At 39.0% G+C, this 25180-nt stretch overlaps 1 protein-coding gene across 1 annotated transcript in view; it reads right to left on the reverse strand.

The window, feature by feature from the left end:
* Positions 1-22343, reverse strand: part of LOC104500701 (succinate--hydroxymethylglutarate CoA-transferase-like) — a gene marked incomplete at its 3' end in the record, with an annotated part of 160626 nt that extends 138283 nt beyond the window's left edge. The window contains exons 1-5 of the mRNA XM_010144394.1: positions 22303-22343; positions 22130-22203; positions 18678-18763; positions 17857-17907; positions 11302-11422 (exon numbers count right to left, since the gene is read on the reverse strand). Of these exons, the coding sequence (XP_010142696.1) occupies positions 11302-11422; positions 17857-17907; positions 18678-18763; positions 22130-22178 (307 nt within the window). The remainder of the gene's footprint in view (positions 1-11301; positions 11423-17856; positions 17908-18677; positions 18764-22129; positions 22204-22302) is intronic.
* Positions 22344-25180: the final 2837 nt, after the last annotated feature.

The raw sequence follows: 25180 nt of genomic DNA on the forward strand, positions 1-25180 counted from the left end.
CAATATTTAACCCTTGTGCTTTATAAATTAAAACCATTCCCAATTCTTACAGAAATTCATATTCAGAATTAATATAGTCTTAAAAGCATCAGTACATTTGATTAGAGGCTGATGGCCACCTCAGATATCAGAGTAGTTAAGCATGAGAAGCATACCCACCTCTTACTGTTCCTGATGCATGCCATAAAGGTAGTTCCCTCCTGCAAAAGGAACCAGCTACCGATCTGTGCAAACACGTAGTTTCCTCTGAGGGTTACAAAGCAGCACATCAGGCAGGGCAGAAGAGCACTGAAGTATTCTGTTAATCTCTCTCTGAGTCTAAAAACTGCAAGGTCATACTGTACCCTACCCTCCTCCAAACTAGACCTAAATTTGACTACCGAGTTTCTTTCACGTTCCAAGGTGTACAACAAACAACTGACACCACTTAGTCCAGCGTTTCAAGAAGTTGGCTGTTACCTGCTGGCTTATTCCAAACCTCAGTGAATAATCTTAACAATTGCGCTTGTTCTCTTGACCTATAAAATTGTTTACTCCATCTTTAATTCTACTAGTGTCTTGCTCTTAAGAATTTAAGGCAGCAAACTCTGTATAATATTAAAAGGCAAAGTTTTCTCTGTGCTACTAATTTTAAACATCCAGCTTCACAGGATGCTTTTATTCACTACTCTTGAGAAAGAAAATGGCTAGTAGTGTATTTGTATCATTATTTTATCCGCTGCTCTTGTATCCCCAGTTACCTAACTCTCTGAAAACCAAAGACAATCCACTTCTTCAACCATCATGTGTGAACTCTTATTATTTTAATAACCAGCTCCCAAAATTTCTCCGTAAGATTTTCTTTTAACACCCTCATTCTTTGAACACCAAGTAGCATTTTGGCTACTTCTGCACATAAGCAAGGATTACGGGTTTTATGCTTTCACATACTATCCAGATCTTCATTCAAGAACCGCCATGTGAAAATGTACAGAATGCTTTAAAAAGAAATGGTTAGATGAACACAGTAGTTCCTTCTGATCACAGCAGCTTGTTCTTCTCTCAATTCTCTTCAGTTGTCCACATAAGGTACCCAGAAGCAGGCTTATCCTTCCATCTGAGACCTTACCAATGTGGAGCAGGGCAGAGAAACAGTCATTTAGGCCAAATTTGTCTTTATACAATCCAGTATGATACTCTAGTCTTTCATCTAACAATAAGACATCCTTGACTCATGCTCAACTTCGATCAAGCCCCATCATTACCAGCAAGTCTTGAGTACCCTTCTCTAACCCTCCACACTATATTAAAAGGACTTGACTATTTCTGATTAAGCAGATTTACTCCAACCTTTAATTCTACCCTTGCTCTTTCATTTGTGTGAGCAATTTTGCCAAGGTGGTTTTTAATTCTAATCCTGCTGTATAAATTCACTCCCTTTCAGCTTTGTGGGCCTTCAGAGCTGCATGGAGCTCTCAGGCCATTAAAGTGCAGCTTTTACAGCAGGACATCATCTCATGATTGCCCATGGGGCTGTGCTGACACAGGGATGGTTGGGAATGCTTTAAATCCCTGGATTCGGAAAGAAAAAACTGAGCAGAGTTGCTAAGACCAGCACCCCATGACTCTTGTGAGAGTTAGATACACCTCCAGAAACCATCTGAAAGGAGATCACAGGGTTGTAAAGAGAGTCATATCTTCTACCTGTAAATCAGCTCCAGGTTCTTCCCGCCCCTCAACTCTAAAATCCACAACAAACACCCGTAGCTCGTGAAGACATGAGGATTTTGAGCTCATCCACGTTCTAATTCCATCACCTACCTTTAGGAAAAAAAAATAACCAGCAATTTCAGTTCCTTCCACATCAATCATGAAATACCAATTATTATTCTTCAAATAACATGAGAGCTAAAATATCAGAGAGCTTCTGATCAATCCCAAACCAATTTTTTTATTACTTGTACATCACATTTCCCTAGTCTGTCTATGAAAGCAGTACTCAAAATTATCAAAAACTTTACTATAGTCAAAATATATAACAAAAGGTTTATTATCCAGTTACAGATGGGTAATTATATTGTCCCAATAATGATTTGTGTCTCCACAAATTCACAGTCTGGTACTCAGCTCTCAAAAACTGTTCTCAGATTATTTTATCTCTCAACTCTGATTACTAACTTCTCTTAACTGCTCACTCACAAACAACTTCAAGCTATCAAAAAGTGACAGATCAAGTCTTTAATCCATCCATCTTCCAACTGCACAATGCAAAAACTAACGGTTTGCAGAGGCTTGGTTTTCTTTTCCAATGCTGGTAGGCTCTATTTTTATCAAAACAAGCTCAGGTAGAAGCTTCATAGTTTTCCTCTCCAAAAGCTTTATTCAATCACTGACAGCAGGTTTGAAAACCTGTGATTTTTGTATTTAAGAGAGGTATAATCTTCACAGTTTTCCAGATCTGCTTCCCTGTTCTTAAACCACATTAAGAACTACTAGAAGCACAACAGTTTGTTCTGACAATGCATCTTTTTAGTAATTTTGGGTGGCAAGTTTTCATAACTTTTGAACATATTAATGACCAAGACCATTTCGATAATTCTATTATTTAGTGACAACTGCAACCACTGTTTGAGCCAGCTTCTGAACACAGCTTGGTTTCCTACTTGTGTGCTATCAATAATTTACAGCATCAAGAAATTATTTTGCCAAATGATATTATAAAATACACACCTTTTTTTATGTATGAGCTATCATTTTGTTGGCAGGTAATCTATCAGTTTGTACCAGGTCCTTATCTCCAGACTATAACCATCTAGAAACCACAAGAACATCAATCACCAGGGGAAGGAGTGGGCACAAAGACACAAACACTCCCAGTTATCTATAATTTTACAGGCCAGAATCATTTGGTAAGATGGAGTCTAAAAACTGTACCTAATCCAGGGCAATTCCACATCTTGCCACAGTTAGTTCCCAAATTAGAGGATCTGAAGAGCCCTTTGGCTAGCCTTTGCCCAGCAAAACAGACTGTGGTTGGCTTTACTTCCCCATTGTGAAAAAGTACTAGAGGCAAAGTAGGATATGCATCAAAATTATAACGTTACATCTTCTCATGAGAAACCCACTACAAATTATCAGTACAAAACAAGATGTACTGGGAAGTACCAAATGCGTCTGAGTTATTATTAACTTTTACGTAGAAGGGTGGAGTGAAGAACTATTTTTCTTATAGATTCACCAGAATCACTCAAGAGACACATAAGAGTTACGTATTATTTTTGAGAAAAAGTCTTCATTTACGGATCTTAAGGATTTTCTGTACATTAAATAAAAGCTGCATATACAACAATTCCAGAATTTATTGTTCCCATACGAAAATCAGGTGACACACAAAACTTTTCCTATAAAACTTGCCATTCTGTCCAGTTAATTTTTGCCTTTTACAACAATACTGTTTGCCAACAAAAAAATTAACAGTTTAGTAGTCACAGTACTTGTAAATTCAGAGTTAAGACTAAGTTCTTTGGGGTAGAGACTGCAAGTCCCCAGGAAATGTAATCTGTTACAGTAACAGATAGTGACAACGATCCCAAAAATCTTAACTTTGTAGATTCTTTTGGTTGAACTAAGAATATTTCTAAGATTTTCTGTTAGTACCATTATGTATTTAACTACATGCATAAATAAACCAAAAACTCTTTACAGGAGCAATATTTCTTTAAAAGGCAAAAAACCTAAGCATTGCATCCATATTTTAAGAAATGAACGACAGAAAATATTGAGATAAGATTTTTTTTTAATGCTACAAGCAACATACCAAAGCAACCTGCATATGATAGAAAGTATTACATCCCAGAAAGTAGGAGACAAAAAAAAAAAATCTGAGGAACACTATCTTTGGCAAAACCTGTACACGAGAGAAGAGTAAGGACAGTTCACCCCAATCAGCAGAGCAAGGGGATGGGGCAGAAAACCTGAGAGGAGTCGCTTTCATCATTCAGAAACAAGCCACAAAACCCTTTCAAACCATATTGCCTTCAGAGGCTTTAAGCAAAGAGAAAAGAGAAGCGCTTTGATTCAAAAAACAATGTTGTCCTTTTAAACAGTGCCCCCTCCTGCTCAGAAACAAACTGTGACTTTCTCAGTTGAAGCGCTGCACAGACCATATCAACAGCAACGAGTGGTCACTCCCTTGTGACCTGGACATGGTTTACTTTCACCAGCCAATTTTCAAAAACTTAAACCAACCTCAACCACAGAGCTGTCAAAATACATTATGTTTAAACCAGTGCTAAGATTAATCTCATCAGCAAAGCCAACTTGTGAGTGAGAACAGACAATCTGGAGCTCAAGAGCACTCAGAGCAGCAGGAACGTTGGGAAAGTCCCAGAAATCCTCACAACACTGCAACAGCCACTGCAGGGCTGGATACACTCAGAGCTGTTGGGATAAGAAACTCGGTTTACTAATCATGACTTCCAAAATGCCATAAATGAAACAGCATCTGGCTTACCTACGTCTAAACTCGTCACCTACGTATGACTTCCGACTTCCTGAAAAATTACACTATTTTTCATTTTACTATGGCTAACAATTTGCAACAGTCCAAGACTTCGAAAGAGGCAATGCCCTACAAACATTATTCCTGTATTTAAGAAAAATTGCTCCATTCTGGATAACTTAAAGTTGATTATATAGTAGCATATCTTCTGACTTAAGGAGCACGTCTCCCAGATTCCCTGCTACAGTATGTGCCCATTCCACCACTCCAGAGACGTTCCGTTAACAAAAAGCATTATGTCATGGATCCAGTCTTGATCTTTAAGCTGGGTGAGAATAAGAACTTTGAATGTTTTCAGAATATCTCACAGACTGACTTCTGCTGTTTTTAAGCAAAAGACCAGGGAGGGCAGTGGGTTTGTTTAGAAAAAAAACAACTTACAGCTGTTTGCTTAAACCCCAAGAGTTTCTGTTTTTTTTTTTTTTTAGAGTGAAGATTTGAAAGAATGTGAGACCTTTTTGTCACGGCTGTGCTTTATTACTAATGCTGTTATTTTTTATCTCTGTTAGAAAATCCTCAAATCCAGCTTAAAGGTATCATGGGGGAAATACACAGTCCAAGAAATTATTTGTTAGACCTTCAAGGCCAAAATCTCCAAAGATTCCATCCATAAAGTACATGCTCCATCACCTCACACACACACCAGCAGTTTGTTCTGACAAATGTATATACACTGTCCCCACAGACCAGTTGAGCATGTTCTAGCCCAGGTTTTGTACACATTTCCTCCTCATACTTACTGTGCATAAGGATGGCACAAAAAAACCAAGCACAGAAAGAGAGTATCCCCTCTGCTCAATTCCTTCTACTGCAACGTAGAAACAGAGAAAAAGGGGGAAAACGAAGTTTAGAAAGAAAGTTCTTAAAGATCGGAGAACATGATTAGCTGAAAAAGGAAGCTGGTAGGAAAATGAGCTTGAAGCCCGAGGAGGTACGGGAAACTGATGTTCAGTGAGGAACTGGAGAGGGGAAGAGTCTGGAGTGGCTGAGCTGTGCAGCCCTGGCTAGCGAAGAGCAGCAGTAGAGAGCAGACTAAGAGGGAAATAGATGGGACAAACAGACAAAGAAGGAGAACCCAAGGCATCATATAGGTGGGAGGCTGAAAAGAACAGAAACACTACTCTGTAGGGCACCAGAAGTGAGGAGAAAGGGAGGTCGGGAGGAACCATACAGTACTAGAATTGAGACTGATTAGAATACATTTCATGGTGATAGCACAACTCAAAGCAAGGAGGCCAAAGGAAATAATAAATCAAAAGTAAGCTGATGACATCCCTGTGATATTTTACCTGCCATCCAGAAGGAGAAATCAGATTCGGTGGAATGTATACATCATACAGGTATTGTTATATTACAGATGGCATATATGAACCATTCGCGACCACACGACCAGTGCGATACACTCCGAAGACAGCCCAGCCCCATCTAGCTCAACACAAATAGAAATTCCTACGTAACATGACACACAAGAACAGCACCACAAGAAGCACACTCATTTGTCTGAATCACTTCAAGGATCTGGCAAATAACATGATCCATATCTCGATAACGGCTATTGTCACTGTAACCACAAACACAAGAGGCATCCAGGAGGTACTGAACCAGCCAGTGACCAGGATAAAAATGTACTAGAAGGCAAGAAAGCCCTCAAGAAAGGGCTATTGGTTAGTGCTGACTATTAACTAGCTCCTCTGAGGTCTGAAGACAAATACAAGACACATATTTACACAAATCTTCTCACAAATAACTATTTAAAAAGTGAAACACCACTCCTCCAAAATGTCATCACCGTGGTAACAATGATGACAACTATTCGAGTACTCTCTCTCTGTGGAGCAGCACAAAGGAAGGATGCAGTGCAGTCTAGAGCCAGAAAACTACTTACTGTATTTTTGGGTGGCCCTTATATTTATAAAAGTTTTAATATTCAATTTGATTTATTTATACTCACATTCAGTAACTGAATGAGATAAAAAATACCCTAAGAAACTTAACGACATCTTGATCCCAGCTCCTATACAACTTATGCTGTAAGATGAAACAGATTCCTTAAAACTACTTGTTCATTGATTGCATTCCGTACCTAGGAAGTTTGAACATGAAAGGTAATATGGCTCCCAAAAATAGGAATCCAAAACATTCCACATGATGTCCAATTCATCAATAATCTAACTAAATGGGTAAAGGAAGTAGAGTCCAGTATTTATCTGTAATTTATTAAATGAATCTATGTCTTCAGCACATATACTGACTAAGAAGAAAACCAGAAACCAAAGTTGGAAAAACACTCTGATTCTGACACACTGGACATGTTTATTTCTTGGTTAATTATTTATTATGAAACGTAATGTTATGTCAAAATGTCTGTCTCTACTTACACCCACATCTAAAATGTAATACATTTCACGATGGTCATTAACAAGCACCAACCGAATTTTGTCTGTTCATAGTTATGATACATAAAATACACCCTAAAAAAAAAAAAACACTCAGAAGTGGCTGAGTGAAACAGCATAAACCATTCTGACCCTCAGTTCAGAGACCTCAGAACATAAATCATGTTATACTGTGTATCCATTATCCTTCACAGGACTCACAAACCAGAAAGGGCCTGAGTACTAGCATATTTCTATTATCTCTTGTACGACCAGTACGCAAGATGCCAAGAAATCCCACTGTTTAGATGTAAAAGGCACTGTTGCTGTAACCAAGATAATTTGTCTCAACAGTTTTCAACATTTGGGAAGACAAACCAATCCATTAAATTCAATGTTCTAGGCCAGCACATCTCTTATACCTGACAAACGATGCTTCTCTTTGGACCTTCCTTAACTCATATTTTCCACACCCCTAGCTAAGCATTTTATATACATAACTTTCTATGGCATTACCAAAAAAATCTCAGAAAGACTGAGGACACAATCTATCTGAAATATTACACCCGAGTTCTCAGGAATCTACTAGATTCAGGGCATTTCAGTTCATTCTACTTCAGAACTGATCTTTATCCTCTTGCTTTATCACAAGCATGGCTCCTGTCTGGAGCTGGGGGAACGAAAGGCATCTTGCTGGCCTTTCAGAATGCAGTTACCTGCTTTCTGCACCAATCTCTCACAAAAACAGCTACCCAACTCAGACACCTCAACCTGTATAAACATGGTTTTTTTGGTCAAATATTGCAGCGCCCAGCGTTAAAACATCTGAGATGCTGCTTACAGACGGATTTCTGTACCCACAGTGCCACTGCTTTTCACAGGCCTCCACAGCCACTTGAACACCACAAGCTGCAAGAAACCTGGATGAAAGGTGCCTTGCCAAAGCAAAGGATGGCCGGTTAGGTCCACTGCTTAGAAAAGGGAAGTGAATTAATTCCTGTGTTTACATGAACAGCTTGGTATGTTCAGTTACTTTTGTGTGTTTTCACTGGCAAAGTTTTGATGTGCCTTAATAAAAACACAGGATCAGACCAAAAGCTCACCTTGTTCAGGTATTCATAAATATTCATTTACCAGTTTGTTCTAAAAGCCTTTTACATCGGTTATTCAGATTAACGAAGTTTCTCTGACTGATCTCTGGAAGAAAATGACTCAAGTATAGAAACTCCCTAACCTTCCCCATGAGCATCAGTAGCATACAGAACTCAGCTACCATAAAGAAGTTATAACGCTTTTACCAACCTCTTCTGCTGTTTGTTTAGCCTTATATGATGGAAAAACAAACAAATAAAGAGTTCTCTTGGTCTCTTCCCATAGGCATTCATGTTTTAATCTGAGCTGCTAATCTAAGTGATTTTCATCAGCAAGTATTTTCACTTCAACAACTAGATCTCCTTTTCACCAATTTTTTTAAAAAGCTAAATACACGAACCTCTTCTAGTCTTTCCCATCCCCCTTCCCCAAAAAAAAAAGTATATTTGAATGTAGTGGAGTCAACCACAGCACAAAATGGGTTTGAATCGCAGTATCTAGAATCAGACCACAGAGCTTTTAGAAATCAATGATGAAGTATTTCTTAAATCAATTTTCTGTCTGATTGTGCAAAAAAACCCCAAAACCACAACTTACTGCCTAAGTATCAGCATCATGCCCTCTCTGTGACAGAAGTACCTTTGGGGGGTCCTAGTCTGGTTGTTTCTTTTCATATGCTTACGCTGAGGCTTTTCTATTTCCTGCCTTAATTGATTTTTGATCTGTCTTTTTTTTTTTTTAAGGGTACTAGAGATTTTATGTCCTTATTCCTAGAGGAGGCATCATCTTAAATAGATGTTCCTTGTCACCTGCTGGAGGTCCAGGGCTTAAGGAACCATAATTTAACATCCCAAGTTGTTCTATGGGTGCCTGACAAACATCACTTAGCTCTTACCTCCCAAGCACCTTTGCTCTCAATTGATCGTAGCCTGAGAATAAATTTAAAAAAGATCCTTTAGTTATGTATTTACGTCTTTTTTAATGTTTATGTGGTTTTCATTATGCATAACTGTAAAACATGTTACACAAAGCTTTAAACCCCAAAACAGTCTGATCCTTGTCCAACTTGTTTTGCCAGTAAGATGAAAGCATTCTAGAGGTGGAAGCAGAGGCAAGTGACCTAGAACAAGAATAGAGCTGCTGTTTGATGATGCAAGTATATGGTTAGGAAAGCTAAGGCTGACCTGGAGTTGAATTTGGCAAAAGAGCAACAAGAACAGATTCTGCAAGCAAATCAGCAGCATAAAGGCGGCTAGGGAAGACATGGACCTACTGCAGACTGGGCAGGGAAACTGGAGACAGAGGACATGGAGAAAGCAGAGGAATTTAATGCCTTTGCCTCAGTATTTACTAGGAAAGATGGCCCTCAAGGGTCCTGAGACTACAGGGGAAGTCTGCAGCAAAAAAGACTGACCCCTCAGTAGAGGAATTAGGAGCCTTTAAACAGATGTTACAAAAGTACACATCCTTGTAGCAAAGGAGGCTGCCAGTATTTTGCAATGCATTAGGAAGAGTGTCACCAGCAGGCTGAGGGAGGAGATCCTTCCCCTCTACCCCACGTTGGTGAGGCCACATCTGAAGCGCTGAGTCCAGTTCTGGGCTCCCCAGTACAAGACAAATACAGACTTGCTGGAGCAAGTTTAGCATGGAGCCACAAAGACCATTAAAAGACTGGAGCATCTGACACATGATGAGGGGGCAAGACAGGCAAGGCTCTTCAGCCTAAACAAGGGAAGCTCAAGTGGATCTTGGCAATATATAATCACACCCAGTGGTAGGGAATGAGCAAGAGGAACCCAGTGCCCGCTGACAGTTCAAGAGGCAATGGGCAAATTTTCCTGAACACAGGAAAACTTTTTTACTGTGATGGTGATCAGACACTGGAACGGGTTGCCCAGAGCAGCTTTGAAATCCTCAAAACTCAGCTGGATGCAGCCCCAGGAAACCTGCTGTAGCTGAGCCTGCTTGAGCAGGGGACTTAGGCTAGACCGTCTGCAGAGGGCCTTTCCACCTAAACAATTCCATGATTCTGTGATGTTAAATAGTTTCTTCCCTTAGGCCCTCACTTCAAGTAAGGGTTTTGTCTAATCAGGAAAATACAAAAGCACTCAAAAGCTGACAAATAGTGTGAATGGAAAAAGAGATTTGCCTAAGCAAAGGCCAAGCTACCTCATAGAAGTTGTAGCTCGGATATAATTTTTATTCTTTTTCATCAATTAGAAGTACAGCAACTGAAGAAAAAAAAAAAAACACACAAGAATTACTTGACAAATTCCAGTTGTGAGACTACACACACAAGCAAACGTGAAAGACGCTGTGGTAACTAGCCACCAACCAACTTAAAATACATTTACACAAAGAGATTCTCAGCAAGCCCTGAATATAATTGCCTTTCTGCTCTTATCTTCAGACATTTGCCACACAAACATGATAAATATGTCACAGCAGGCTAAAAAGCTCTTTAGTTCCTATTAAATGACATCAATACCCAGTAACTAAAAAGCCAGAGCATTTATTCTTCAGAAATTCAGAGGCACAACAAATACGTAACTAAGATTTTCAACCAGTCTAAAAATATCAGTAACTTCTGCTACTGTTCCGTTTTCATTTAATTGTATTTTAACAGTAAACTTCACATGCACAGATCCTTTAACTTTAATGTTTGATCAAGACATTTTTGGGGTGTTTTTTATTATGTGTAAGTAATTTTTCAGACAAATTTATTTTCATATGCATGCAGTGTCATATGCACAGTTTCATACGTCTACTTTTTTTTCATTCTTCCCAGCATTTCTAAAGTACCTACAAGTCTTTTACTATTTGTTACCAGGCAATAGACTGTAGCAAAGTAACATAAAGCTTCCATGAACATATAACCACACAATTCTGAGGACAGAGGGGCTTCAGGGCCATGAAGAACACTGAGATTACCAGACTGGAAACCTGCAATACATGTAAACTGATACAGTAAAACTATTGGGGGTAGGGGTGGTGGTGGAAAAAGAGTTTTCAACTAGTTCAAAGCAAATGCGAGGAGTCCAGCCAAGCCTGGCTCCTTTGAAGTCCACAGGAACATGCCAGGCTGGCATGGTAACACACTGTGGAACAACTTCTAAACTGTTGACACAGTTGCTGCCTCCTCATTTTTCTATACCTGGTTTTGAATTGAGTCAAACTCGGTCTTTCAAGATAGCTTAACTGACAACAAAATAATACACTTGTATGACGTGACTTTTATGACAAGTTGACTTGAATACAGGAAATAATGAACACAAGTAACTGAAATTAAAGTACCTGTTATTGAACAGTACACTATGTGAGGAGCAATCTTTTTAATGTCTTCATAACCTAGACCCATTTCAGCCAGTTTCCCAGGGACGTAGTTTTCCACAAGAACATCAGACACTGCTGCAAGCTTTAGAAAAGAAAAGGATGAGTGAGATTTGGTAATGAGCTTCCAAAAGTTCAATAAATTCATCATGTAACTTAATTTAAAAATCTCACTAGTCAAAATGGTCCAGTCTTTCTGACAAAATAAAACTTATAAACCTAGAGAGAGATTTTTTTGGCTGCTAGACTGTGGTTCTCTGCACACTCCATGTTAGAGATGTTGTGGATCTAGAAAGATATTAAATACTAAAAATGCTAAAGCAACTGCACGAAACTGTAATATAATCATACTACCAGTATCACATCAATTTCCCAAGACTTGACGACAGTTTACAGAACAACCATCACCTTATACCTGCACTTAGCTTGAGGAAAAAGCAGGGAGAAAGAACATGTCTTTATCCCTCACACTTTCTCTACCATAGAAATAATTGAGTTTGTTTTTCATTTTTAAATCATTGATTACAATTACAGTAACAGAGGACATATATCTCACTTCCTGTATGTAGAAGCAGATTAGGGAGCCCAAAATATTTATTGGGTTAAAATTAACATCTTAAAGTCACCCCAATTAGAATAGTGCTGTCAAGCTCTGCAATGCAACTGTCTCCATCACTTCTATGGAATGGCCTAATTCAAAATCTACTGAAATTAAAGATTAACATATAACCTTGATGGGCTTGAAATTACATCTTGTTTTCTTATAAAAGTTTAAGTAGATATACATATACAAGTTTTAATAAGGCCAATTCTAAGACCTCCTGAAGCAAGAGAACCACATGCTAAAAGAAAGATATATGCCATGGGGGAGTTGTAGGATTTTTGCTTGTTTTTTTCTTCCCCCCAAAAATTTAAGAAACTATTCCCTGACAGTTATACAGGTTTGCACACGCATTTTTAAGCATAACCTAAAATGTTTCATTTCTTAATGCTATTTGCAGCTGATCAGAGTCACATTCTCTGAAACCACCATGTCACTGTCTGATTAATATACACAGTGTATTAGACTAGCGTCTATAAACCAGCATCATCATAACAGCAGTCACAAGAATTTGTGCTCCAATATGTTGGCTGTTCAGCTGAATTTAAGGCCAAAGAAGCTGCCAAGCCAGCAAGTATTTACAGGAAAGATAGAAACTGATTCTTATTCAGACAAGGCAGCATTCAACTTAGGAATGGTTTAATTGGATGCACAGAAGAGACATTAATAACATCCACAGAAATGAAGTTCAGTGTACTGTAAAGATGCATTTTAAAATGTGTTATTATGGGCTTTTTTAGAACCTGTATGACTATAGTAAAATGATATAGTCTCCAGATTCTTAATAAGCATTGCTGGGTTTCAATGTGGAAGGTTGGCTGGTTTAACTTATGATTCCATAGAAGAGAACAGAACGTAACTTCATGGAAGTTACTAAAAAAAAAAAAAAAATACGCATTTGTCACAAGAAGATTCTCAGAAAGATCCAGGTTTCCACAGAGCTAAAGCATTTGCTATTAAAAGCAGAAGTAGCTTAGACAGGTCTACAGCTCTCCCAACGCTCTGTGCAGCACAGCTGATCGAGCCACCATAAGAAAAGAAGGTTAGGACAACGCAACAGGGGCAAGTGACTTGTTCTTTAAAAGTACATCTATTACGAAAAACGAGGTTAGTTTTTTATTTTCTCTTTAAAACCTTCACAGTTCACACACAAATACTTTTCAAACTAGTAATGCCTTAGCTTAATTCATTCAAGCAATGAAATCTCTTACAAGTGGTGTATTGCTTTCATTGAAATTTCATAATCTATCCAACTTACAGTGACTGTATGGCCTAAAACGGTTTGAGAGTGGTTGTCAGCTAATACTGAAGAACTACCATCTCCTACAAGCCACTGAGAAAGACAGGGTGACATACAGTACATAAAAGATAAAAAGCACCATACCTCTAGACTTTGCAACACATCCAGGATGACAACACTGCTAAGTGAGGATACAATGACTTGTGCCCAGTTTTAGCAATGAATATATTTTCAAGGAGAAAGGGACATGAATTTTCAAAACATCCTACAAGTCCTGCGTAAGCTCTGCCACTGAAGTTTTCACGACAGTTGGCAACAGTCTGTAACGCATAAAAGTAGCAGTCTGTGTATGGCGCTTTTTTTGATTCTCATTGAACCAAGCAGAGGTACCAGGGTTCTGCCATTGTGGAGATCTGTAGTTTCTTAAAACTCAAAGGTATTTTCAGTCTCAATGGAATTTTAATTCCACTGTCAACTGAAATTTCACACTTCACATCCTGTGCCTGTCAAGGGTTAAGGCTGGGTCAGCCTCTAGACAAACAAAAGATGCTCTCTGTTAAATCCTCTCCCTCCATAAAGGCGAAGAAAAACTGCATAAGGGAGAGAGACTTATGAATTAGAAAACTAAAACTGCTTTAATGAAAATAATAGCAATAATATGAACTATATAAAAAATATATACTAAACCAATACCAAATCTAACCCCCCGATGGCAATTACATCACCGTCACCACTGATGCTGCAGAGCAGGCACTGGGGAAGGCCCAGACTAGACTCAGTGGCAGACGGGAACTGGGTGCAGGAGCTGAATTCTGGGACTGGATTTAGGAATGCACAGATTGGGATTCAAAGCAGAATGGACAGAGCCCTCCTCAGACACCGGCCATTGAAGAAGAGAGCTTGACCCTTGCAACTCCTCAGCTTCATCCCAGATGTGACGTCTATGGGATGGAACACCTTGTTGGTCAGTGTAGGGTCACCTGTCCTGTCTGCTCCTCCCTGCAGGTGCAGCCTCTCACTTACTGCACCCCCACCGTGGTTCACAGGATTGAGCAGTGACCTCAGTCTGCACCAGAACGAGTACAAGCCAGAGCCTTTCTGCATCCCAGCCCCTGGTAGTGACTGTAAACATCAAGGGTTATCACTGCTAGGAGCACACACTGTCTGCACAAACATGCCCTTAACTTCAGAAGGTGCAGTCACTTAGAAGAGACTGAGCTGGGAAGTAGAACCACTGAACAGAATTAGTTCTGCTCTAGCTCAAACCAGGACAGGGAGTCACATAGCACTTGTATTTTAACCTCCACTAACAGAGCAATACAACACAAATAGTGTTTCAACTGAGTTGAAATACTACGTACTCCAGATAAGTCACTGTTACGCTCAACTGACACCTCAGGAAAGAAAAAGGGCATCATGAATACTGAAGCAGTCATTAAACTCACTAACAAACGATGCTACTACCTTGATAAAGCAAACTCTTCATACTTTTTGTGAGTTTTGTTTGGCTTTTGGCAGGGAGAGGCAGAGATGCATTTTTTACAAAAACTTCAGAGAAGAGAATGTGCATATCATATAAACATAAATACAAACACAGAAATACGTACATGTGTGTGTATATATGTGTACATGTGTCAACATTCTGCTTCATCAAGTGACAGAGCATGCGTATGAGACACACTTCCCTATCAGCTAAAGGTAATGGAAGGGAAGAAAGTGTGCCATCAGCTCCCAGCCTCTTGAATTCTCCCAAGTTCTTCATGAATAAATAGAAAATTAAATTAATTCAGGCTAAATACTCAGGAGAAAGGTACTCTCAAGGTTCTTAAAATGAGCTACTGACAATAACATCTGAGTAACACTCTAAAGAGATACTGAGCCACGTTAGAACAAAAGGATGTCAGAGCATGGGACTGGTGCACATACCATCACTGAAGAGGAAAAGAATTTTCCTGCAAGTAGACATAAAAATATTTGGAAGGCAGTGAACAGTGAGCCAAAAGCACTAGGAAGGAAGACAGGGCTACAAGTGACACAGAATAAAGGAACACAAAAAAAGACCAAAGAATTATTGTGGGAATCATGTAACTGTGTAATTATGAAAGAGCAGCCCCTTGACAAGTATTTTGTAGTGCTGTAAGAAAGAAAAGCAGCCAGTAGATTTCTTCAGCTCACTTGATGCTACTGACTGCATTATCAAGTCTGTGCTTTTGTCATACGCCTGAAGACCCTCTCCTTCTTTGTTTTTAATATGAGTCTAGATTTTGAGACTTGCCATCTCCTACCTATATGGAATTTACGAAAGGGTGGAAACAAAATTTATTCTAACCATACTACCTTTCTTAATAAAAAAAATTATAACCTTATTGCTTTTGTTTGTAGGGCTTAGGCTCAGGACACGATTCATATTTATGTACGAGTAACTAGTGCCACAAATTTGAATTTCTTCCTGCCGTCAATTACTTTACAGACATGAACACTACTCTTCACAATACCAAACAGATTGCTGAGCAACACTTAATTCTATACACATCTGTCCTGATGTTACCAGGAGACAATTGAAAACAAAAGCCTGTTATAGATAACTTCCCTTCACATATTTCTGACAAAACTCCCAACAGAAGTTACATTCTGGTTCCATTTGAGATACTATAATGGAATGCCAAGACCTCTGCATCAAGTAACTCCAAAAAACAGCACTCTAAACCAAGCAGAATGACGGACAACTCCATGAGCAGAGTCACATTTCAATAACGCCTCATCACTTCAGTCCTCAGCATTCCTGTATCACAGATAGGGATACCATTGATTCAAGGAACAGAAGCTGTAGTGGTTATGAAAGCAACTTAAATGAAGGCTAGAAACTATAAGAAATTACTTTGTCACAGGAGATCTCATTTCCACAGCTAGTATGAACAGAGTTAGTTCTTCCAGTGAAAATTGCATAACATCACATCTTAAGAAGTGATTCTCATGCATGCTTGACTATTTCAGTGATATCAAGCTAAGGGAAAATTAGTATTGCTGCTGGCAGGAACTATTGGTCTGTAGCTTCAAGTACTCTTACTGCCAGCTATGCTGATAGCTATACACTACAGCAGTACAAGAGATCTTACCAGTAGAAAAAGGTGGGAAGCCCAGCACTGAACTGGCAGAGATGATGCTGCTCTTGCACGACAAATGAGGGAGAAGAAAGTCGCTTTGATTTGAAAATTATGTGGGATTTGAACTCAACCAGGCACCCAAGCCTCAAGCACAAAGGTTCTGTGACAAGTTCTTCAGTCACCAGCCATTCAACTCCACAGACCATAAAAAGGTTCTCCATATTGTAGGCAGAAGGTTATACATTTAAAACCAGAATTAAGCAGTATTCCTCCTGCACAAGCATCCAGATGAGAAGAGGGGAACTTCCTAACCACAAATAGTGGCAGTCACATAAGAAGCTTGTGCTGAAGACATCTTTTCTCCAGCTCATCCTGTCTCACAGGCCCAGCTGACTTTGACTGTTCAAACCGGTCCAGCCCACACACATGGAATGGGTGGACGTTTTTGCACAGAGTAGTTTTTCTTTCACTATTTTTAAAGGTCAAGTAACAAGCTAGTCGTCTTACGCAAGAGGAACAATTTTTATAGCCCTTATTTAGAATGTGACTGGTTTATCCAAAAACACATAAAAAAATCACAGGCAAAATTATTCCAAATTACAAAGTCTGTTTCCAGAAGCTTTAGAAAATAAATATTCAGCTTCATAACAAAGCAACAGTAAAGGGTTCTGTTCTGCAAAGAGAAAAGGCACTGCAGAATCCTCATCTTATAAACTCCAAGGATTTTCATATGAAGCGTCTTCCACATAGCCGACAGGGGAAAAAAAACTGTAACCACTTAATCTATTTCTGTTTCATGCACTATTCCCAACAAAAAAATACTACCAGACAAATTTCACTTATTGCAGGACACATAGAGCCTCACTGTGAAAAAGGGATTGGAACCGATACTAAACAAAGGGCAAGCGAAGCCAGCTCACCTTCTCAGACATATTAGTACTGCAGGGTACTAAACACACAGCACTGGGAAGTAGCAGCTCTTACGTTTCTCAGTTAATAAAAAAGGGATGACAAAGCAGAAGTTTCACAGAATGTGCAGTGTGAGGCTTTTATTAATTTTTCTATGGAAAAATGGATCATCCTTAAAAGACCCTTACATTCTGAACTCAAACACTGAAAAAAGAAATAAATAGTAAGTTTGAGCTACAGGACAGTGTTTCTCAGAAAGATGCAGAGCACCTGAAGTCATGGATGCACCGTAACATTCAAAAACCTGCAAATACTGGAGCCCAGTATCTCCTCTTTGTAAACTGCTTCTAATGAAGTAGTACAGCAAGATCGAAATCAGTAACAGTAAAAGGAACTGTTAGGCTGTTAGACCTTTTCCTCACAGTATTTCACTTGAAGATTCTGATGACATTTTCATGTAAATTTTATATCTAAAAATCATTAGAAATTACGCTGAACACTGAGTCCAAAAGCAGAGAATAGAGGCTAGATACCATAATTTCAAATTTACTGTACATCTACATATCTTTAGTTATCAGATGTCAAATTAATACTTGAAATGCAGAGTTTATTACTCAGAATCAAAACAATACAATATAGGCAGTTTGCATGTTATCACAACCTACCTCTCTGATTAGCCTTGCTCCTCTTGAATCCTTCATGTTGATAGCTATACTCTGGGGATAAAAGAAAAAAACAACAGTAATTTATGTGAAAGCCCTTCTGATGATTATCTGCCTCTTCTAAACATAACCAACCAACAGTCAAGTTTCACATTACAGCTAAATCAAGTAAGTATATTTTAACACGCATCCCACCTTCCCCTGCAAAAAAAAAAAATCTGTTGGTAAAGCAAGCTGAACTGTCAGACAAGCACCAAAAAAAGTCTGACATTTGTCGCTAGGAGCTGCACTGAAGTCTGTTACTGTATGTTTGTACAGCACCTACTATTACAAGTACACGTGGGGACAACAAAAACATTTGTTTCAATGGCAACACGCCATTAAACAGCTCAGGCATCTCATGAATCCTCATCTTAATCCTGAGGTTTCACAGTCTACCTTTGAGCAGTAACTGTGCTAGGCTGCCTGCTCTCCTCCAGCTCCCCCTGCCAGCTGATGCAGGTCAGCTGAGCTGATGCACCTGAAAAACATGATCCTTCAAACAAAATAACCCTTACTTTCAGCAGGGTTCATTTTCAGTCAATTTGCACCAGCAGCTGAGAACTGGCAGGACTGCTGCTGCTTTTGGAATTTGCCTCAGCTGATCACAGCACCATACCAGAGGTCTGCAGCCTTTTTTGTTCAGAAATCTTTTTCTCCTGAAATTTATTAATCATAACTTAAGGCAAATTTAACTATTGGTCCATTATATCTGTTAAGAATCAAAAAAAGAAGGTGTAATTACAGGGAACACAGGCTCATGTTCAAGACCACACTCCATTTACCTTTTTATTTCTATTGACACTGAGAAAATAAACACTTTCTGTTCCAGCAAAAGGTGGGCCCCAGGCTCTTGTATCATCACCAGCTCCTGAAAGAAATACCATAAAAAAGTTTTCCTCTAACATCACATTTAAGCCACCTAAGCTTCTTACAGGCAGGACAAAAATTAGTTTAAATCAGTTATATTTTTGGATATTTATGTTAAATAAAAATGAACGTGATTAGCAAAGTGAACGCATTGTTTGCTAGTGCTGGGATTACTTTATATTAAGATGCAGCCACATACCACAATGTATTTGCAGGTTTTTTGGTTGCTTCTGTTTGTGTGTTGGTTGTTTTGGTTTGTGGGTTTGGTTGATGGAGGAGGGGGGGTGTTTGGTTGGGTTTTGCGGTTTTGTTTTTAAAACTTTAGAGCTACAATGCCATTCTTTCAGGCAATCTGGAAGAACTTGGCAGGAGCTCTTGCGCTGCAGCAAGTCACACAGTGCACATGGTCAATAAGCTGTCCCTGAAAAACTTGGACACAACCTCAAGATACCACCAATCAGCAACAACTAGTAAGTGGCATGTTGCAGAACACCAACAAAAAGAAGCACTTGCTTCTTGTCCTCACGGAATTTCATTTGAAGCTTCTGATGATATTTTCACGTAAATTTTAAATCTAAAAATCATTAGAAATCAAGCTGAACATTGCGTCCAAAAGCACAGAGTACAGAGGTGCTTACAGAAAGGCATCATGGCATTAAATCTGCTGCAGACGCTGATGTCACTGTACCATTTATGCTTAATTTCCAGTTTTATACTGTTCTCAAAAGTCACAAAGCCTGGCAACCTATTTTGATTAGAACTAAGGCTAAATTTAAATTCAGATATAATTGTCATCCTGACTGTTAGCAAGCATGCACATTCCTGTATCTATTTCAATATCCAGACTTTATCTACTTGCTAACCTCACGTGAGTGAAAACTTCCCTTAGGGAAGCAACACAGAAGACTCTTTGATACTAGCACAGATCCAGAAACAAGCTGAAGGGTCTTTGGTCTCACTCAGCACAGCCACTGTCATCATTACGCTATACCCTATGGTAACACAAAGTCTGCAGCCACTTAAAATCAGCTGTGGTAGAAGTTATGCAAATATATAAATTACTCATCAACATTTGTACTGTTAGTATCTCAAAGGCCTGGTTTGGTTCAAGTGGGAAGCTTTGGAAAGAAAAAGAATCTCTTCTGTATATTACAACATCAAGCCATTCAAAACAAAACATTTTGGCAGCACTTTCCGTGTGGGACACTGGTGTGACTGCTGTGCTTCACAGATTAAGACTCCCGTGACAGTAGGTGCACTGTTGTGAAAGAGCCATTCTAAAGTGTTTGAAATTCAGAATTCTCAGGCTGCCCTTCTCCTTCAATCACAAAACTCCAAGGGCTTGAATGCAAATCTCCCAAACCATTACTTCACAGTTAATCATTGGCATTGCTCCATTCCTACTACCTAAATATTCGTAACAATACCACTCTCCGTCTCACCTGATGGTAAAAAACTGAGGCGGCTTCTGCCCTGTCACAAGAGTGAAAACGTTTGAAGGAATGCTGAGTGATTAAGGATGATTCACAGGTTGATGTGACAAAACTTTTGTTAGACATTCAATGTCAGGTTAAATGTTCAAATGCTCAAGATTTCATATTTAAAATAAAACATATGTTCTAGTGTCTCAAGTGTGTAATTATCCTCACCAGCCCTTCTCAAAACTAATAATATCAAAAGAGAGAAATTTAAAGAAGGAAAAAATACATGAAATAATGTGCAGCTGCTATGGCATTATTTCATGCCTCAGTTGTGTAACAATACGTAAAATTGAAAGCCAAATGGAGAGGATATTTCTAAAAAAGGAACTGACTGTCCTGCAATTCGGTATTCCTCTTGTATGGTTCTCCGAATCAAAAAGTGTAGCTGTTCCATAAGAGTGAAGTATTTTTTACCATGACCCAATCCTCAACAACACACTGAATATGAAGTACATGTGCTGAGTGGAAAAAGAAAACCATTGTGTTAAGCTAAAATACACAAAAATAAAATAAATTATCTTCATAAAGCTATTCACCTAGCGTCCAATTAGGCTTAGATGGAGCTACACGAGTTTCTGCATCTGAAACACCACACTTGAAGCTTGTTAACCTCAGACACATTCAGCACCAGCATGAAGATTTCCACGCAAATTCAGGAATCTCCCTTTTCCAATGAACTCCCATCTCCACCTACACTGGAATATCAGATCCTGGACTTTGAAGATACAACTCCCCCATGCAGAAAATAACTTTTGTACAGGGACTTTGCATGTACACTTTGCACAATTCCAAAGCAAGATTTCTCTGACGAGGTAATTTTTAATTAACAACCTGAAAGTGTACTGGAATATTAAAATTATTCTCAGGAAGAAGGTGATAGAGTATGCCAAGTCACCTCACACTCTACCAGTCAAAATGCTTGCCAGCCCCTCTAGATCTGCATAATACTACACCAAAGCAGCACTAAAAAACAACCTAGATATTTTAAATGCTCATATTACCTTTCTTCCTTGTAACAATAAAGATGAAAAGAGAAGGTGGAATTTCTGTTTGCACAGCTGAAGTGCCTGTCATTTTACTGATATTCTAATCCTAAGTAGGAAGATGTGTTCCCATTTAAAATTATCTAAGATGTTGTGGCTCAGAGGGAAACAAGCTGAAGGTTCTGAATTCCTAAATGGGAAAAACACCTTTCCATAACTCTTACATAACTAATTGCTGGAAGAATTTGTACGTCTGTCAAATTTAGAGCGTCAAACACTACACTTAAAACCCTGCTTTGACCCTCTCACCACATTACAACAAACCACTGTATAACTAGGCATTCATTAGCCCTATTTAAAATCTGAGCCAAGTCCAAACAATTAAAACAAAATCAATTTAGTTTGGAGTGGTGGAATAAAGTGTTTTAGAAAGTGACGGCTCAGTACTGTTTTGTGTATTAACATCTGGAAAAGTTTCCCGACCTTCCAACTTCAACCTTCTCACACTTTTCTACAGACTTTGACTTTTGATCAAAACACACATGCATGGAGCACAGGGTTAAGCTTAAAGCAAACAGATCATACGTGTATAAGCAAACCTGCTAATAACCAGTTCTCTACCACGCCAGAAATAGTACAAGGATGTAAGATGTTGCCAAAATTCAAAAAATGCTGGCTTAAAAAAAAAATAGCCACAAAATTAGTTATTTCCTAGCGGAATGCATACACTGTCACCAAAAACACACCATCACCAAATAAACACAGTATTGTCTTTCTATGTGTTTTCAGAAGTCTTCAATCTTGTATTCCCAGTCATCTATTACTTAAAATGCTTTAAAACTATTTGTTAAACTACCCACATTCTTATTATGTCTGAAATAAAAAAATACATCAGAATCTTACCTGGTCTTTCCACTTTGATAACTTCAGCCCCTAGATCTCCTAAATTCATCGTGGCAAAGGGCCCTGCAAGCACCCTGTAATAGTTAAAAAGGAAAAAAAATTGTTTCTTAGTTTTTCCTGTCAAAGTATTTGCATCTAGACAGATTGTTTCAAATTACAAACAAAACACGAACCTTGATAAATCGAGAATTTTCACACCATCCAATGGCTTTACATTACTAGTACCTGACAAGAAACAGAAAACAGTCACTTACTCTTGACTTTGGTTGGTTTGGGGTTTTTTTTTTTTGTAAGATATATTTCTCATCCATAGCTGTTTTTATGACACTCTCCCATCATCCTCCCTCATCTCCCTCCCCAAATAAAGGACAACAAAGCTTTCTGCACGTGTAGGTTATTAGGAGCATATTACATTAATGAAGCCTTTCAAAGCCTTATGGTTAACGCTGCAGAACCCGTTCTAAACACCCAGCAATTCTACAATAAAGCTGCTTTTTAGAGATATTTTTATACATAGATATTTTTATACATGTCTGTGTAGACATATGCATTTGCATCACATACAAAAAATAAAATCTGCATTTCAAAAAAAGGTTACAAAACTGAAGACAGAGTATAGGAGCCAAGGAAAGACTCGTTCAATCTTTAACTTTCAATGGCAGATGCAGATACAAGATGACTACTAGGAAGTCACAATGCTTTCCTCCTTTCCCTCACTCTTTTCCGCCCAACTAAGAAACAACAGCAACGGCAATAAGTGTCATGGACAGAGCAAGTGATCTCATAGTCTAGACCACGAGTTTGCCAGCTATCTCTCAGGTGGCCTTAGGTAACCTTCTGCTAGCTCCGCGTCTTTAGTTGCGGGCTGGGGATGTAAACGCTTCATCTCAGGTGGACTGTATTTGGAAGATGGTCTCATACCACACACACACACAAAAAAACCAACGCCAAAATACCACATCACTAATTTGTGGTAAGCATCTCTGTGGTGTTTGTCTAGGTAAGAGAAAGATGTAAAACATGCGGTGGGGGGAAAAAAAAAAACACCAAAAAACCCAATTAATTCAAGCATAGTCTTCCTTACAAAACAGGAAGGAGGCAAGAACCACAGTCCCTCAAAGTGTGCAGGGCAGTGGTGCATCTCCCCAGTCACGCAGTGGTGAACGTCTGTGTCACCTGCTCCACTCTCTCTCCACCGGACCTAAACCACCCTTCACTTCAGTTACCCAAAAACTCTCCCTCCTACCTTACTGTATATATAGAAAGAAGAGGGATGTATAGAAAGATACATAATAAAGGTTCAGCGATATGAAGTTGCATTGGGAATTCAAGGCTCCTGCTAAAATGTTTTCATTCCCTGTACTGCTCTCAACAAGAACATCCCATTCCTCACCTTTGAGGCATTTCCCTCAATTATTACCAATCCCTCCACAGGAGCAGGAGTTTAAGGCATTTTGGTTTCTAACACCACATGCAGACTAAACAGCATGTTGAAAACATGCTCATCTGCGAGCGGCTATGTACCCTGCACATTTCAAAGCCTCCAGGAAAACTCAGGCTGCCACCTCCCTTCGATACTGCACACCTCAGTGAGTGTTGGAAAATACCTGTGCTAGTACCAATAAACACCACGGTTCCTCCAGCGTAACCTCAGCTTTACCAGGTTAGCTTGAGTTGAGCAAACACTTAAGCATATGTTTGTCTGTTAAGGAGCTGAGTGCACCATTTGCTTCACAATGGCATTACTCTGTGTTTACAGAAAATATGTAAAAAACAACAGCTTTCCTGAAGAGCACAGCTCCCTAAAAGAAATACATCATTTTAGTTCATGGAACCATTCCTCAATTCTTCCCACACCTCCTACAGGCACACTGCACTCTCTTACTCAGTGGCTCGCTTATTCTCCTCCCGAGCCAGCATTTACTCCAGTTTCTCACATATACGCTACCAGAATAGCAACTTTCCGGAGCCAACAGGTTCTCTACCTGTGGCTGAGTTGCATGATTCTATAAAGATACTTCTCAAAGAAACCCATGCAGTGTTAAGATTAGCCTGTAAATATGCATTTATGCATAACTAAGCCTGATGAATCCTTACTAATCATATTATGGTAACATCTATCACTCCATTCAGGGATCAGGACTCTTCTATAGCTGGAACAGTGTGGAAGAGTACCATTGTTCTTTCAGAGACAAACAGACTGTGGTGAAATGTTTTTAATGCCTATAAATAACATCGTTGATGTCGTCAACGATGAGGAAATGCAAGAAAGAGGAGAGATCAAAACTTTGCTTTTGAAAATCTGAGGAGAAACAACAGACCTGTTAGTCTGTTCAAACAGGAAGAGCACGGATATTCACAAAGGACCTAGATTTGCATTCCAACAAGATGTTAATTTGCTGAAACAATGACAATAGAAAGTCTTTGACTATCGGAGAAACGGCAGTTCTGGTACACTGATCCGGAACACCAGAGTGCTACCAACCCCTCACTGCCAGAAAAAAACAAACCACAGCACAAACGCACAGAAGACACACAGAATTATCAGATTTGACCAGAAGAATCTCCTGACAGTTTTTTCTCTTCTTGCTAGATTCCTCTCAGGCACGCACCCAAAGTCAAACTTTTCCCCCAGAGTGTTTTTTGTTGGAATTCTGGCTCAATAGTCTACACTCTCTAAAATGGAAGCTTACAATTTCCCTTGTACTTTTGCTTTTAATTATTCCAGTAACTTGGTGATTGAAAAAAATAATCCACTCTCCTCCCAGCTTTAACTACATCCTACTTGTAAACTCCTTATTCCCATGATGCTTGAATTTACTGTTAATTAGACAGTCATATGTACTTTTTAACTTTGATGAAGAATAACTAGAACCATTTACTTGCAACACGATTTAAACTCTTTAGCAGAGCTCAGTAGCTTGTCCCAAGATTGGTCTAACACATCAATACGAGTAAAAAACCAGACATCCTGCTATAGGACAGAAATTAACTTTCATGTCATATTCCCATTTCCTTTATACTTGCAAGTGACAGAAGAGGGCACTGAGA

Source organism: Buceros rhinoceros, unplaced genomic scaffold, assembly GCF_000710305.1.
Source record: "Buceros rhinoceros silvestris isolate BGI_N320 unplaced genomic scaffold, ASM71030v1 scaffold91, whole genome shotgun sequence".
Lineage (NCBI taxonomy): Eukaryota > Metazoa > Chordata > Aves > Bucerotiformes > Bucerotidae > Buceros > Buceros rhinoceros.